Here is a 16,833-nt window from a genome sequence, read left to right as displayed (position 1 = left end):
TTCAATTACTTATTGTTTCCTATTGTACTGTAATAGGGTAATATGTAATAAAAGTAATCTGTAATCACATCTAACAATATTTGTGACTGTTTCTTTCACAGTCAAGTGTGTCATGTTATTCTTTTATAGATAGTGTGTAATATTCAGAGTTATCACAAAGTTGCATAGTGATTTACCTAGATCGCTCTGGGTAAAAGCGTCTGCTAAATTACTAAAATGTTAATGTAAATATAGATATTGTGTTAAAACCTTTTTTTAATCTTCATGTTACAGCTGAGAAGCCGGAGTCTCAGGCGGAGCACACCTGTCCCTTGTGCTGTGGCTGGTTCGATACCAACACGGGCCTCTCCAATCATGTGAGGGGCCATCTAAAGCGGATAGGGAAGACCAGCACCAGCACCAGTAAGAGTCCAGTGTGTATCCTTAACGAGCTGCTACAGGATGAGCAGGAACACCAGAACATCCTCCAGACCCTCAACAGGTACTGTAAACAATTCCTCCACAAGTTACTGTTTACACCTTTTAGGGATGTAATAGAATATTCTATCTTATATCAGCTATATATTTATTTTGAATTTGTCTTCATTTTAATGTATTTTTCATTTTGTCTACTTTTATGTCATTGTTCTTTTTCATGTACCTCTCTGGCTATATGTTGTGACTAGTGTATCCTATATCATTGTTGTGTTTCATTTGAAATCTGAACAGGAAGCAGTTCCTCTCTCGACCAATCATCTCCCAGAAGTTCATCGGGAGTGATGGGCTCTTCCTGACACCCACAGGGTTCCCAGTGAAGATCCAACATGGCTGCCAGCCAGGCCAGGATGGCAATTCTACTTCATGGGGGCCCAGTGCAACTACACCCAGGCAGGAGGAATTTAAGAGAGAGGAGTTATTTTCTGAAAGGAAGAGTATAGAGGTACAGTTGTTGTGTTGTTTTTTGGTGCTATGTTCTTTTGTGTGATGTACTTTTACGCTTAGTTAAGTTGCTTATAATTACATCTTTTTTTATTCTGTAAGTGTCCTTGGGTATCTTGAAAGGCTCAAGTAAAATGTATTATTGTAATTAATATTATTATTACAGATACGAGGGGTCAGGGAACCTTCCCAGGGCACTTTAGTAGAGCTGCTGAGGAAGAGGAAGTTGGACAAGGAGCAGGAGCAGCTGAGGGATAACAGCAGATCGTATGATGCAGATAGGAATCACTTTACTGTGACCAAAGAGAGGTTTGAGGAGAGACAGAACCAACAGGCCAGCAATCTGGAACCACACTGGGCCCAAGGTAAGCAGATTCACAACGAATTTCTATACAAATCAGAATATCAGCATTTTAGAGCACTTTCAGAACTGTTATGAGACAGAGGTTGAGATTGTAACATTTCAAAATTGGTGACATCATGGTAAGGTTGAAAATTACTTTTTACATGTCTTTTTAGCGACCAGAAAAAATACTACTTTTTTTTTTATTGTGATTAGATTTTGAACAGTGGATACAAGGACCTAGATAGCCAAAATATGATTTTTTTTTTGTTTTCTGCGAAGTAACAGAGTGAAAAACTATACAGTTAAAAACTACAGAGTTACTTTATCTGCCAAATATATTTTATTTAATGGTACTGATTATTGTAGTGCAACAAGGCCCCTCTGTGACAGCAAAACATATATGACATATGATCAGTCTGTTTCAAGTGATGTAGAATCAAAGAAGACAAGAAAGCCAGTTATGCCAGATACATGATGGATAGAAGTGACAGACAGCTTTATTAGCTTAATTGGGTCGCCAGTCTGTTCTTTTCACAGTGTTCTATTATTATTCATAGGCTTGATCAGTTTAGTCCTTTGCAGATAGGTATGATTATTTTAGGTGATCTTTAGAATAGTTTTATTGAGTGCAATGATACAGAGTTAAGATAGTAGTTTACCCTCCAATTACAGTAGATCAGCTTGCCATAATGAAACACAAACTTGTCTTGTTCCGCAGCTGTTTTGTGTGTTTTATTACCTGTACAGATTTTCATTGTTTACAGGCGCTCATGTTAAATCACAAAATGTCATTCAAATTGAGCTTCATTAAATATGTATGTGAGCATCATCATAATACCCCAGTACTCTGTCTGTTCTTCTGTCAGCAACCTTGAAGTCACCAGGAAACAGTATTATTGTAACGCACACAAAAATAATAAATTGGCTTTGAAATTGAAATTAAAACCTGTCACGTCCTTTTGATGTGGTTCTGGGAGCACATCAGCTGTGTTTACACACCTTTGTTTAATCTCTGTCCAAATAACAGTTTCCGTCCGTTTCGCAGAAAGATTAATAAAGATGTCTAAATCAGATATGGGAGCCTCCCGAGTGGCGCAGCGGTCTAAGTCATCACTACAGACCCGGGTTCGATCCCAGGCTGTGTCACAACTGGCTGTAACCGGGAGTCCCATAGGGCGCAGCACAATTGGCCCAGCGTCATCCGGGCTAGGGGAGGGTTTGGCCGGGGGGCCGGCTCTGTAGTTGGCTCATTGCACTCTATCAACTCCTTGTGGCGGGCCGGGCACCTGCAGGCTGACCTCGGTCGTCAGTTGAACGGTGTTTCTTCCAACACATTGGTGTAGCTGGCTTCCGAGTTAAGCGGACGCGTGTTAAGGAGCGCGGTTGGGTGGTCATGTTTCGGAGGACGCATAACTCGACCTTTGCGTCTCCCGAGCCTGTTGGGGAGTTGCAGCGATGAGACAAGATCGTAATTGAAATTGAGAGGGAAAAGGGGGTAAAATACAACAACAAAAAATATATTTAAAAAATATGGATTTTTTTTAATGTCCATCTCAATTCTAATGATTGGCCGTTCTGTGGCTGACATTGTTGAATGTCATAGTTACTTTTTACATTATAGCTGAAAGCTGAAACCTTAAAGGGAGAATAGACTGACTCTGACATTCAGATTTAATCATCTAACTAAGGCTTTTACGCCATTTTGGTGTAATCAGTGTTATGTTAAATGGAGATTTAACACATACAGTGGGGAGAATACTGTATAATATATACTTAAGCTTCTTTAAGGACATTAGTTAATTAACCAAGAAGAGATTCATTTTGCACATGCAATTGTTGCAAACGATTTGCAGGTAATTTAAATAACCTTTAGTGGCTTGTCATGGTTAAAAAACACCTCCGTAGCAGATGTTTTCCCCCCTATTAGGTGTGAAATGAATGGGAAGCTGTCGCTATAATTTTCACACCACTGCCAGTAGCTTCAGGACAGCCTGCATAGAAACTTGGTGTGGGCTTGTCATCCAATCAAATCTGCTCTAAAGGGTGTACAGAGAGACCTTTCCTAATCAAACGCTTTTACGATTTAACATGCTCTAGATGTAGCCTGTAGTGACATGCAAAACTATTGTAATTCATGTGCAATATTGACACAATCAGCACAGTATGAATTTCTTATCATAGCCTAAATCAAATTCTAAACCCAGGTGAAAATAGGCACCCTGGAGTCCTTAGATTGTGATAAACATTACTCTCAACAATACATCTCCAACTGCAGAGTGCAAAACAGATCCTTCCCATATGAAAACAGATGGAGGGAGAGGTGTTGGCACTCAGGGAATAGCAGTTTTACTTCATGTTCATCTCTATGTGCTCTGTTGTCACTTTTAGCCATATTTCTTCAGATTTTTCCTTACAGTCACCTCAACTCACCTCCAGATTATATTTGTCAAAGACGCTCATCAAAGACCCTGAAACCAAACAATTTATTTAGATGTAATGTGTGTAGAAGTTGAACAAACAAAATGTCTCTAATGGAAGATAACTGTTAATGAAGTAAAAAACGAATGGAGCGAGGTAATCCGGAGGCTTAGGGGCATTTGAATAAAATGCTATACTCTTGACACTATTTCAAAGGCATTCCCTTGCAAGAAAAGTGTTGTTAAGGAGTGTTTGGAACATATTTTACATTTTGAACTGAACTTGTGTGTGCTTTGCTTTCTTTTGAAATGTCTCTCTTTCCCTTTCACATGTCTCACTTTCCAGAGAGAAATGAATCTAATAAGAAGATGTGCATTCACTGTAACACAACCTTCCCCAGTGCTGTTAGCCTGTCCAATCATCTTCGCGCTTACGCACGCAGGAAGAGGGTTGCCATGTTGGAAGGAACAAGTAAGTTCTCTAAGCCTGGTCAGAAAAATCAAGAAAATAAAGGCACATTTCTGAAATTACAGTATTGAATGTTCCTTGTAGAAAATGTACAGAACATTGTGTCCCAAATGGCGCCCTATTTTCTATATAGTGGACTACTTTTGACCAGAATTCAAAATCAAAATTAATCCAAATTAATCCACTATATAGGTAGTGCTCTGGTCAAAAGTAGTCCATTATGTAGGTAGGGCTCTGGTCAGAAGTAGTCCACTATATAGGTAGTGCTCTGGTCCAAAGTAGTCCATTATGTAGGTAGGGCTCTGGTCAGAAGTAGTCCACTATATAGGTAGTGCTCTGGTCCAAAGTAGTCCATTATGTAGGTAGGGCTCTGGTCAGAAGTAGTCCACTATATAGGTAGTGCTCTGGTCCAAAGTAGTCCATTATGTAGGTAGGGCTCTGGTCAGAAGTAGTCCACTATATAGGTAGTGCTCTGGTCCAAAGTAGTCCATTATGTAGGTAGGGCTCTGGTCAGAAGTAGTCCACTATATAGGTAGTGCTCTGGTCCAAAGTAGTCCATTATGTAGGTAGGGCTCTGGTCAGAAGTAGTCCACTATATAGGTAGTGCTCTGGTCCAAAGTAGTCCATTATGTAGGTAGGGCTCTGGTCAGACGTAGTCCAGTATATGCAGTTGAAGTTGGACGTTTACATACACTTAGGCTGGAGTCATTAAAACTTGTTTTTCAACCACTCCACAAATTTCTTGTGAACAAACTATAGTTTTGGCAAGTTGGTTAGGACATCTACTTTGTGCATGACATAAGTAATGTTTCCAACAATTGTTTACAGACCGATTATTTCACTTATAATTCACTGTATCACAATTCCAGTGGCTCAGAAGTTTACATACACTAAGTTGACTGTGCCTTTAACCAGCTTGGACAATTCCAGAAAATGATGTCATGGCTTTAGAAGCTTCTGATGGGCTAATTGACATCATTTGAGTCAATTGGAGGTGTACCTGTGGATGTATTTCAAGGCCTACCTTCAAACTCAGTGCCTCTTTGCTTGACATCATGGGAAAATCAAAAGAAATCAGCCAAGACAAAGCCAAAATTTGTAAACCTCCACAAGTCTGGTTCATCCTTGGGAGCAATTTCCAAACTATTGAAGGTACCACATTCATCTGTACAAACAATAGTACGCAAGTATAAACACCATGGGACCACTCAGCCGTCATACCGCTCAGGAAGGAGACGCGTTCTGTCTCTTAGAGATGAACGTACTTTGGTGCGAAAAGTGCAAATCAATCCCAGAACAACAGCAAAGGACCTTGTGAAGATGTTGGAGGAAACAGGTACAAAAGTATCTATAGCCACAGTAAAACGAGTCCTATATCGACATAACCTGTAAGGCCGCTCATCAAGGAAGAAGACACTGCTCCAAAACCGCCATAAAAAAAGCCAGACTACCTACGGTTTGCAACTGCACATGGGGACAAAGATCGTACTTTTTGGAGAAGTGTCCTCTGGTCTAATGAAACAAAAATAGAACTGTTTGGCCATAATGACCATTGTTATATTTGGAGGAAAAAGGGAGAGGCTTGCAAGCCTAAGAACACCATCCCAACCGTGAAGCACGGGGGTGGCAGCATCATGTTGTGGGGGTGCTTTGCTGCAGGAGGGACTGGTGCACTTCACAAAATAGATGGCATCATGAGGAGGGGGAAATGATGTGGATATATTGAAGCAACATCTCAGACATCAGTCAGGACGTTAAAGCTTGGTCGCAAATGGGTCTACCAAATGGAAAATGACCCCAAAGATACTTCCAAAGTTGTGGCCAAATGGCTTAAGGACAACAAAGTCAAGGTATTGGAGTGGCCATCACAAAGCCCTGACCTCAATCCTATAGAAAATGTGTGGGCAGTACTGAAAAAGCGTGTGCGAGCAAGGAGGCCTACAAACCTGAATCAGTTACACCAGATCTGTCAGGAGGAATGGGCCAAAATTCACCCAACTTATTGTGGGAAGCTTGTGGAAGGCTACTGAAACGTTTGACCCAATTAAACAATTTAAAGGCAATGCTATCAACTACTAATTGAGTGTATGTAAACTTTTGACCCACTGGGAATGTGATGAAATAAATAAAAGCTGAAATAAATCATTCTCTCTATTATTATTCTGACATTTCACATTCTTAAAATAAAGTGGTGATCCTAACTAACCTAAGACAGGGACTTTTTACTAGGATTAAATGTCAGGAATTGTGAAAAACTGAGTTTAAATGTATTTGACTAAAGAGTATGTAAACTTCCGACTTCAACTATAGTGGTCAAAAGCAGTCCATTATGTAGGTAGGGCTCTGGTCAGAAGTAGTCCACTATATAGGTAGGGCTCTGGTCAGAAGTAGTCCACTATATAGGGAATAGGGTGCCATTTGGGACACAACCTGTGACTCTCTGTCCTGGTGTCAATCAGTCTTCAGAGTTGTACGGAGTAAGTCTGTAGTAAGTTGGTCTGTAATGAGTTGGTCTGTACTGACTTGGCCTGTACTGAGATGGTCTGTGTTTTCCAGCCTATTCCTGTATACAGAAGAAGCCTAGGTTGAGGGCTGGACCAAAGAAGAAACTATTCTCAGCTCTCCCACCTGCTGTTGAGGAGATGTACAGACTCACCTGCAGGTATGTAGGAACACAACAAGCTTCTCTGTCACTTGTTGGTTTTGTTGGTGTCTTGATCTGTTGTGCGTTTCATCCTGTGGCCACAAGACACAAATATATCCTGGATTACCCTTTTAATACTGTGAAATGGTCATGTATCAGTTCTAAAATATGCACTACATGGCCAAAGATATGTGGACACCCCTTCAAATTAGTGGATTCAGCTATTTCAGCCACACCCGTTGCTGATAGGTGTATAAAATCGAGCACACAGCCATGCAATCACAATAGACAAACAGTAGCAGTAGAATGGCCTTACTGGAGAGCTCAGTGGCACTGTCATTGGATGCCACCTTTCCAACAAATCAAATCAAATTGATTCATAAAGTCCTTCTTACATCAGCTGATATCTCAAAGTGCTGTACAGAAACCCAACCTAAAACCCCAAACAGCAAGCAATGCAGGTGTAGAAGCACAGTGGCTAGGAAAAACTCCCTTGAAAGGCCAGAACCTAGGAAGAAACCTAGAGAGGAACCAGGCTATGAGGGGTGGCCAGTCCTCTTCTGGCTGTGCCGGGTGGAGATTATAACAGAACATGGCCAAGATGTTCAAACGTTCATAGATGACCAGCAGGGTCAAATAATAATAATCACAGTGGTTGTCGAGGGTGCAACAGGTCAGCACCTCAGGAGTAAATGTCAGTTGGCTTTTCATAGCCGATCATTCAGAGTATCTCTACCGCTCCTGCTGTCTCTAGAGAGTTGATAACAGCAGTTCTGGGACAGGTAGCACGTCCGGTGAACAGGTCAGGGTACCATTGCCGCAGGCAGAACAGTTGAAACTGGAGTAGCAGCACGGCCAGGTGGACTGGGGACAGCAAGGAGTCATCATGCCAGGTAGTCCTGAGGCATGGTCCTAGGGCTCAGGTCCTCCGAGAGAGAGAAAGAAAGAGAGAAAGCGAGAAAGAGAGAGAGAATTAGAGAGAGCATACTTAAATTCACACAGGACACCGGATAAGACAGGAGAAATACTCCAGGTATAACAGACTGGCCCTAGCCCCCGACACATAAACTACTATGGCATAAATACTGGAGGCTGAGACAGGAGGGGTCAGGAGACACTGTGGCCCCATCCGACGATACCCCCGGACAGGGCCAAACAGGCAGGATATAACCCCACCTACTTTGCCAAAGCCCAGCCCCCACACCACTAGAAGGATATCTTCAACCACCAACTTACCATCCTGAGACAAGGCCGAGTATAGCCCACAAAGATTACCGCCACGGCACAACAGGAAGATCACGTCAGTGAGTGGGTTGAGTCAGTGACTCAACCCACTCAGGTGACGCACCCCTCATAGGGACGGCATGGAAGGGCACCAGTTAGCCAGTGACTCAGCCCCTGTAATAGGGTTAGAGGCAGAGAATCCCAGTGGAGAGAGGGGAACCGGCCAGGCAGAGGCAGCAAGGGCGGTTCGTTGCTCCAGTGCCTTTCCGTTCACCTTCACACTCCTGGGCCAGACTACACTCAATCATAGGACCTACTGAAGAGATGAGTCTTCAATAAAGACTTAAAGGTTGAGGCCGAGTCTGCCTCTCTCACATGGGTAGGCAGACCATTCCATAAAAATGGAGCTCTATAGGAGAAAGCCCTGCCTCCAGCTGTTTGCTTAGAAATTCTAGGGACAGTTCGGAGGCCTGCGTCTTGTAACCGTAACGTACGTGTAGGTATGTACGGCAGGACCAAATCGGAAAGATAGGTAGGAGCAAGCCCATGTAATGCTTTGTAGGTTAGCAGTAAAACCTTGAAATCAGCCCTTGCCTTAACAGGACGCCAGTGTAGAGAGGTTAGCACTGGAGTAATATGATCACATTTTTGGATTCTAGTCAAGATTCTAGCAGCCGTGTTTAGCACTAACTGAAGTTTATTTAGTGCTTTATCCGGGTAGCCGGAAAGTAGAGCATTGCAGTAGTCTAACCTAGAAGTGACAGAAGCATGAATAATTTTTTCTGCATCATTTTTGGACAGAAAGTTTCTGTCAGTTTGACAGTCAGTTTGTCAAATTTCTGTCCTGCTAGAGCTTCCTCAGTCACCTGTAAGTGCTGTTATTGTCAAGTGGAAACGTCTAGGAGCAACAATGGCTCAGCCGCGAAGTGGTAGGCCACACAAGCTCACAGAACGGGACTCCCCGAGTGCTGAAGCGCGTAGCACGTATAAATCGTCTGTCCACGGTTGCAACACTCACTACCGAGTTCCAAACTGCCTCTGGAAGCAACGTCAGCACAATAACTCTTCGCTTGGGAGCTTCATGAAATGGGTTTCCAAGGCCGAGCAGACGCACACAAGCCTAAGATCACCATGCGCAATGCCAAGCGACGGCTGGCGTGGTGTAAAGCTCGCCACTCTTCAGGGATGAATCATGCTTCACCATCTGGCAGTCCGAGGACGAATCTGGGTTTGGCCAGGATAACGCTACCTGTTTGGTGGAGGAGGAATAATGGTCTGGGGCTGTTATTCATGGTTTGGGCTAGGCCCCTTAGTTCCAGTGAAGGGAAATCTTAACACTACAGCATACATTGACATTCTTGACGATTCTGTACTTCCAACTTTGTGGCAACAGTTTGGGGAACTGTTTCAGCATGACAATGCCCCATGCACAAAGCGATGTCCATACAGAAATGGTTTGTCAAGATCAGTGTGGAAGAACTTGACTGGCCTGCACAGAAGCCAGCGGCACCAATGTGTCGGAGGAAACACAGTACAACTGGCAACCGTGTCAACGTGCATGCGCCCGGCCCGCCACCGGAGTCGCTAGAGCGTGATGGGACAAGGACATCCCGGCCAGCCAAACCCTCCCCTAACCCGGATGACGCTGGGCCAATTGTGCGACGCCTCATGGGTCTCCCGGTCGCAGCCGGCTGCGACACAACCCGGGATCAAACCCGGATCTGTAGTGATGCCTCAAGCACTGCAGTGCCTTAGACCGCTGCGCCACTCGGGAGGCCCCAAAACTCCATATTAATGTCCATGATTCTGGATTGAGATGTTTGACGAGCATGTCACCACATATTGTATTGTATGAACAGTGTTGCCTCCTCAGATACTAAGTAGTAGGGGTGTAACTGTACATACCAAACTGTTCGGTACCAGGACCTCGGTTCGGTCTGCCCTGTGAACCCTAATGAATACATTAAAAAACTATATTTACGCAATAAAAACACTAGGCTTATAGGCTTCTGCCTCTTGAGTAAAGCAAAAAACATTTCAGGCTATTCCGATAAAACAACTAGAGCCTATGCACATGTTGTAATCAAAATTCTAATCTTAATTTGCGCATTTCATACTGTCCTTTTGTGAGGAACTAGTTCTGTACGATGGCGAGTGGTTGGGTCGATAAACCAGAATTGGAGTATCCTCCATCATCGTTTAAATCTCCAGTTTGGGAACATTTTGGCTTCCCAGTAGATTACAATGGCGATGGACAGAGAGTTGTGGATGCAATGTTAACAGTATGTTTCCACACTCAACGAGAATAGCCTATACAGCTCAAATATGTTGACACATTTACACCGATATTACCCCAAGACGGAAACGCAAATATACAATAACTCAACATCGTCTCCCCTCTGCATTCAAGCTGATTCTGATTCTGACCGGACCAAAGCTGATTCTGACCGGGCTAAAGAAATTACAAGAGTGATAGGTAGGCTATGTTTATATTTTTTACAGCCTTTGATTTATAGCTGCGCATATGCACCCATTCTCGGAGGTTGAGAATAGAGGGTTTCAGCACCTTGTGAAAGTGCTCGAACCACGTTATGAACTTCCCTCTTGCATTGCACCCATTTCAGAAAACATGTAGTACCCACTCTATATAAGCAAACCAAAGCCTAAGTTTACAATGAATTGCACGCATTGACCACCTATCACATTACCCCGGAGTGGTAGATGTACCGTGCTACAGACACAGCCTCATTATGAGATTCACAAGTGCATATCTGGTACTGAAGGAGGCAGTTGCATGGTGCGTTCGAATCAAGTGGGAAGTGGGAATTTACCACATATGACTGGGGAGAAAAATGTACTTTAACGCCCCTCCAACTGGTATATACTAGTGGGAAACTCGTCTATCATCCTGAGCACCCACTTCTCCCACATGGTATCCTCTGATGTCACCTACTAAGGAAATGGCTTCTATAACAGCATTTTCAGCAGTTATATGCAACAACAAAACATTTATAAAAAGCGATCTATTAATGTGGTTTTTGAACTCTATCATTTGTTTACAAGCATGATATCTTTACTTTTAGTGTATGGTTGACACAGCTTGTTGGCCATTAGCCAATCAACATTTCTAAACAAGTTCAATCACATGAATGCATCCAACTGGTATTTATGACTTCACAACTGGTAAATTCCCACCTCCTACATGGTTACAAATGTAGCATCAGAGTGGAAACTTGAGAGGCCCAACATAACAATCTGGTCACAACAGACAATGCAAGTAACATTGTGAATGCTGAACATTGTGAATGGCATTTCATTTTACCACAGTCCCGAAACCAAACCGCAATACGCACCGAACTGTGGGTGTGGTGAACCGTTACACCCCTACTAAATAATATCCATATGTCTGCAAACCAAACCAAACCTAACCTAGCCTAGCCTATCCTATCCTACCTTAACCAAACCTAACCTAGCGCTCTCTCCCATGCAGATTCTGTGACCTGGTCTTCCAGGGTCCTCTGTCCGTCCAGGAGGATTGGATCAAGCACTTACAAAGACACATCATGCACACCAGTGTCCCTCATACAGGGGCTGGCATGGTAGAGGTCCTGGGACTACACAAAGAGATGTCCTCCTTTCCCCCCCAGCAGCACCCCTGTCTGGAGCACCCAATGTCCAAATTGCACCCCACAGCCCATGAGCCACTGGAGCACCATGAGCACCCCTGCTTGGAACACCCCTCTCATCATGATCACCCCTCTCCCCAGCAGGAGCCCCCCTTGCCCAATGAGCACCCCGAAACCCACGAGCACCCTGAGCCACATGATGAGCACCCCTTGCATTATGCATATCCCTCATCCAATGAGCACCCCAGCCTGGAGCAGCACACGGCCACGCCCCCTCCGGAGCTTCTTCCAGTGGCTTCCTGAGCAAAAGGGTTGTTTACAACATTTTCACTTTAGATCTTTATCCTGCACATGTAAATATGGATAGATACATAGAAATATATATAGAGATAAATACAAATATTCTAAAGCTATATATATGTTTTTCTTAATATGCACATGGACCTACTAGCCCTTCTCTCTATTTTATAAGACCGGTATCTATACGATACTGTAGATGATAGATCTTGTTACTTAGACGTACAGAAACGTTACAGAATTTACAGTTACAGAGAATTCTACTTGAGATGCAAAAAGGCCAACAACATTCGCTGAAGCTAGAACAGTTGTCAGTTCAGAACCTTGTATCTCAACTTTTTTTACCTAATGTATGCAGTGCAGTTACCTCTTCTACGTTTAAGTGAAGTTTTACTTACAGATAGTCTTGCCATATTGCAACATGGACGCATGTTAAATGTGTCTTCTTGTTTCCTTCTTTACACTGTTTAGCAGTCAGTCAGAACTTTGAACCCAATACCAATGGGGCAGCAGGTAGCCTAGTGGTTAGAGCGTTGGGCCAGTAACCGAAAGGTTGCTAGATTGAATCCCTGAGCTGACAAGGTAAAAATCTGTCGTTCTGCCCCTGAACAAGGCAGTTAACCCAATGTTCCTAGTCAGTCATTGTAAATAAGAATTTGTTCTTAACTGACTTGCCTAGTTAAATAAAAATAAACCAAAAGAGACAACTCACACCTCAGCATTGTGATAATGGTAAATGCTTTGCCCATTACTTTGAGGCTATTCTCATTGACAAACATTTAAGGAGACAGCGTGATAAGATTTTAATTTACACAATATGTACAGTACCAGTCAAAAGTTTGGACACACCTACTCATTCAAGGGTTTTTCTTTATTTTTACTATTTTCTACATTGTAGAATAACAGTGAAGACATCAAAACTATGAAATAACACATATGGAATCACATAGTAACCAAAAAAAGTGTTAAACAAATCAAAATATATTTTATATTTGAGATTCTTCAAAGTAGCCACCCTTTGCCTTGATGACAGCTTGCACACTCTTGGCATTCTCTCGACCAGCTTCACCAGGAATTATTTTCCAACAGTCTTGAAGGAGTTCCCACATATGCTGAGCACTCGTTGTCTGCTTTTCCTTCACTCTGCGGTCCAACTTATCCTAAACCATCTCAATTGGGTTGAGGTCGGGTGATTGTGGAGGCCAGGTCATATAATGCAGCACTCAATCACTCTCCTTTTTGGTCAAATAGCCATTACACAGCCTGGAGGTGTGTTGGGTCATTGTCCTGTTGAAAAACAAATGATAGTCCCACTAAGCGCAAACCAGATGGGAGGGCGTATCACTGCAGAATGCTGTGGTAGCCATGCTGGTTAAGTGTGCCTTGAATTCTAAATTAATCACTGACAGTGTGACCAGCAAAGAACCCCCACACCATCAAACCTCCTCCATGCTTCACAGTGGGAACCTATCAAATCAAATTGTATTGGGCACATGCGGGTGTATCGAAATGCTTGTGCTTCTAGCTCCAACAATGCAGTAATATCTAACAAGTAATATCTAACAAATTACACAACATATACCCAATACACACAAATCTAAGTAGGAATGAATTAAGACTATATACATATGGACTAGCGATGTCAGAGTGGAACAGACTAAGATACAGTTGAATAGTATAGAAAACAGTATATACATATGAGATGAGTAATGCAAGATATGTAAACATTAAGTGAATGAGATACCGTAGAATAGTATAGAAAACAGTACATACAGTTGAAGTTGGAAGTTTACATACACTTAGGTTGGAGTCATTAAAATTTGTTTTTCAACCACTCCGGGTTGAAGTCAGAAGTTTACATACACCTTAGCCATATACATTTAAACTCAGTTTCACAATTCCTGACATTTAATCCTAGTAAAAATTCCATGTCTTAGGTCAGTTAGGATCACCACTTTATTTTAAGAATGTGAAATGTCAGAATAATAGTAGAGAGAATTATTTATTTCAGCTTTTCTTTCTTTCATCATATTCCCAGTGGTTTAGAAGTTTACATACACTCAATTAGCATTTGGTAGCATTGCCTTTAAATTGTTTAATTTGGGTCAAATGTTTCGGGCAGCCTTCCACAAGCTTCCCACAATAAGTTGGGTGAATTTTGGCCCATTACTCCTGACAGAGCTGGTGTAACTGAGTCAGGTTCGTAGGCCTCCTTGCTCACACACGCTTTTTAAGTTCTGCCCACACATTTTCTATAGGATTGAGGTCAGGGCTTTGTGATGGCCACTCCAATACCTTGACTTTGTTGTCCTTAAGCCATTTGGCCACAACTTTGGAAGTATGCTTGGGACCAAGCTTTAACTTCCTGACTGATGTCTGAGATGTTGCTTCAATATATCCACATACTTTTCCCCTCCTCATGATGCCATCTATTTTGTGAAGTGCACCAGTCCCTCCTGCAGCAAAGCACCCCCACAACATGATGCTGCCACCCCCGTGCTTCACGGTTGGGATGGTGTTCTTCGGCTTGCAAGCATCCCCCTTTTTCCTCCAAATATAATGATGGTCATTATGGCCAAACAGTTCTATTTTTGTTTCATCAGACCAGAGGACATTCTTTGTCCCCATGTGCAGTTGCAAACCGTAGTCTGGCTTTTTTTATGGCGGTTTTGGAGCAGTGGCTTCTTCCTTGCTGAGCGGTCTTTCAGGTTATGTCGATATAGGACTCGTTTTACTGTGGATATAGATACTTTTGTACCTGTTTCCTCCAACATCTTCACAAGGTCCTTTGCTGTTGTTCTGGGATTGATTTGCACCAAAGTACGTTCATCTTTCGGAGACAGAACGCTTCTTCCTGAGCGGTATGATGGATGCGTGGTCCCATGGTGTTTATACTTGCGTACTATTGTTTGTACAGATGAACGTGGTACCTTCAGTAGTTTGGAAAATGCTCCCAAGGATGAACAAGACTTGTGGAGGTCTTGGCTGATTTCTTTTGATTTTCCCCTGATGTCAAACAAAGAGGCACTGAGTTTGAAGGTAGGCCTTGAAATACATCCACAGGTACACCTCCAATAGACTCAAACGATGTCAATTAGCCCATCAGAAGCTTCTAAAGCCATGACATCATTTTCAGAAATTTTCCAAGATGTTTAAAGGCACAGTCAACTTAGTGTATGTAAACTTCTGACCCACTGGAATTGTGATACAGTGAATTATAAGTGAAAATATCTGTAACAATTGTTGGAAAAATTACTTGTGTCTTGCACAAAGTATATGTCCTAACCGACTTGCCAAACTATAGTTTGTTAACAAGAAATTTGTGGAGTGGTTGAAAAACGAGTTTTAATGACTCCAACCTAAGTGTATGTAAACTTCTGACTTCAACTGTACATATGAGTAATTCAAGATATGTAAACATTATTAAAGTGACCAGTGTTCCATTCCTTAAAGTGGCCAGTGATTCCTAGTCTATGCCTATAGGCAGCAGCCTCTAATGTTCTAGTGATAGCTGTTTAACAGTCTGATGGCCTTGAGATAAAAGCTGATTTTCAGTCTCTGTCCCAGCTTTGATACACCTGTACTGACCTTGCCTTCTGGATGATAACGGGGTGAACAGGCAGTGGCTTGGGTGGTTGATGTCCTTGATGATCTTTTTGACCTTCCTGTGACATAGGTGTCCTGGAGGGTGGGTAGTTTGCACCCGTGTGGAGATCATCCGTTCACCTACTTTGCGTCTCACAAAGACACGGCGGTTGGAACCAAAAATCTCAAATTTGGACTCATCAGACCAAAGGACAGATTTCCACCGGTCTAATGTCCATTGCTCATGTTTCTTGGCCAGAGCAAGTCTCTCCTTATTGGTGTCCTTTAGTAGTGGTTTCTTTGCAGCAATTCAACCATTAAGGCCTGATTCACGCAGTCTCTGAACAGTGAATGTTGAGATGTGACTGATACTTGAACTCTGTGAAGAATTTATTTGGGCTGCTATCTGAGGTGCAGTTAACTCTAATGAACTTATCCTCTGCAGCAGAGGTACCCCTGGGTCTTCCTTTCCTGTGGCAGTCCTCATGAGAGCCTGTTTCAGCATAGCGCTTGATGGGTTTTGCGACTGCATTTGAAAAAACCTTCAAAGCTCTTGAAATTTTCCACATTGACTGACCATGTCTTAAAGTAATGATGGACTGTCATTTCTCTTTGCTTATTTGAGCTGTTCTTGCCATAATATGTACTTGGTCTTTTACCAAATAGGGCATTTTTCTGTATACCACGCCTAACTTGTCACAACATAACTGATTGGCTCAAACGCATTAAGAAGGAAAGATATTCCACAAATGTACTTTAAACAAGGCACACCTGTTAATTGAAATGTATTCCAGGTGACTACCTCATAAAGCTGGTTGGAGAATGCCAAGATTGTGCAAAGCTGTCATCAAGGCAAAGGGTGGCTACTTTGAAGAATCTCAAATATTATATTTTGATTTGTTTTAACACTTTAGTTACTACATGATTCCATATGTGGTATTTCATAATTTTGACATCTTCACTATTATTCTACAATGTAGAAAATAGTATTTAAAAAAAATTAAAACCTTTGAATGAGTAGGTATGTCCAAACATTTGACTGGTACTGTATATACACTTTCTGGCTCTGCAGCTCCAAATTTACCGTAAAAATCAGTATCAGTTATCACTGACCTTGTAACCTTGCATACTCTTCGACAATGCAAACAACTTTTCCTCTAAAACATATTAGCTACACTTGAATAATGCAACGATTCACAAGTATATAGACAATTAAGTGGTTTATTTTCATGTTCGTAGATGCATTAAATGTAGCTTGCAAGACAATGACATTCGAATATAAAAGTACAGTTTCAGCACATTAAAGT

At 42.3% G+C, this 16,833-nt stretch overlaps 1 protein-coding gene across 2 annotated transcripts in view; it reads left to right on the top strand.

Annotated features, from left to right (window-relative positions):
* The window catches only part of LOC139541384 (zinc finger protein 644-like), a 34,118-nt gene extending 21,470 nt beyond the window's left edge, over window positions 1-12,648 (top strand). The window contains exons 4-10 of one of the 2 annotated variants that reach the window (XR_011668338.1): window positions 274-481; window positions 709-919; window positions 1,085-1,283; window positions 4,028-4,153; window positions 6,707-6,812; window positions 10,429-10,494; window positions 11,509-12,648. Coding sequence is in view for 1 of the 2 variants with exons in the window: in XM_071345984.1 (XP_071202085.1) it covers window positions 274-481; window positions 709-919; window positions 1,085-1,283; window positions 4,028-4,153; window positions 6,707-6,812; window positions 11,509-11,947 (1,289 nt within the window). In the remaining variant the exon portion in view is untranslated. The remainder of the gene's footprint in view (window positions 1-273; window positions 482-708; window positions 920-1,084; window positions 1,284-4,027; window positions 4,154-6,706; window positions 6,813-10,428; window positions 10,495-11,508) is intronic. The other variant, XM_071345984.1, reaches the window with a different exon arrangement.
* Window positions 12,649-16,833: the final 4,185 nt, after the last annotated feature.

The sequence above is a fragment of the Salvelinus alpinus genome, chromosome 16 (assembly GCF_045679555.1).
Source record: "Salvelinus alpinus chromosome 16, SLU_Salpinus.1, whole genome shotgun sequence".
NCBI lineage: Eukaryota > Metazoa > Chordata > Actinopteri > Salmoniformes > Salmonidae > Salvelinus > Salvelinus alpinus.
Note: the sequence above shows the minus strand (reverse complement) of the source record. Positions and strands in the feature narration are given on the sequence as shown.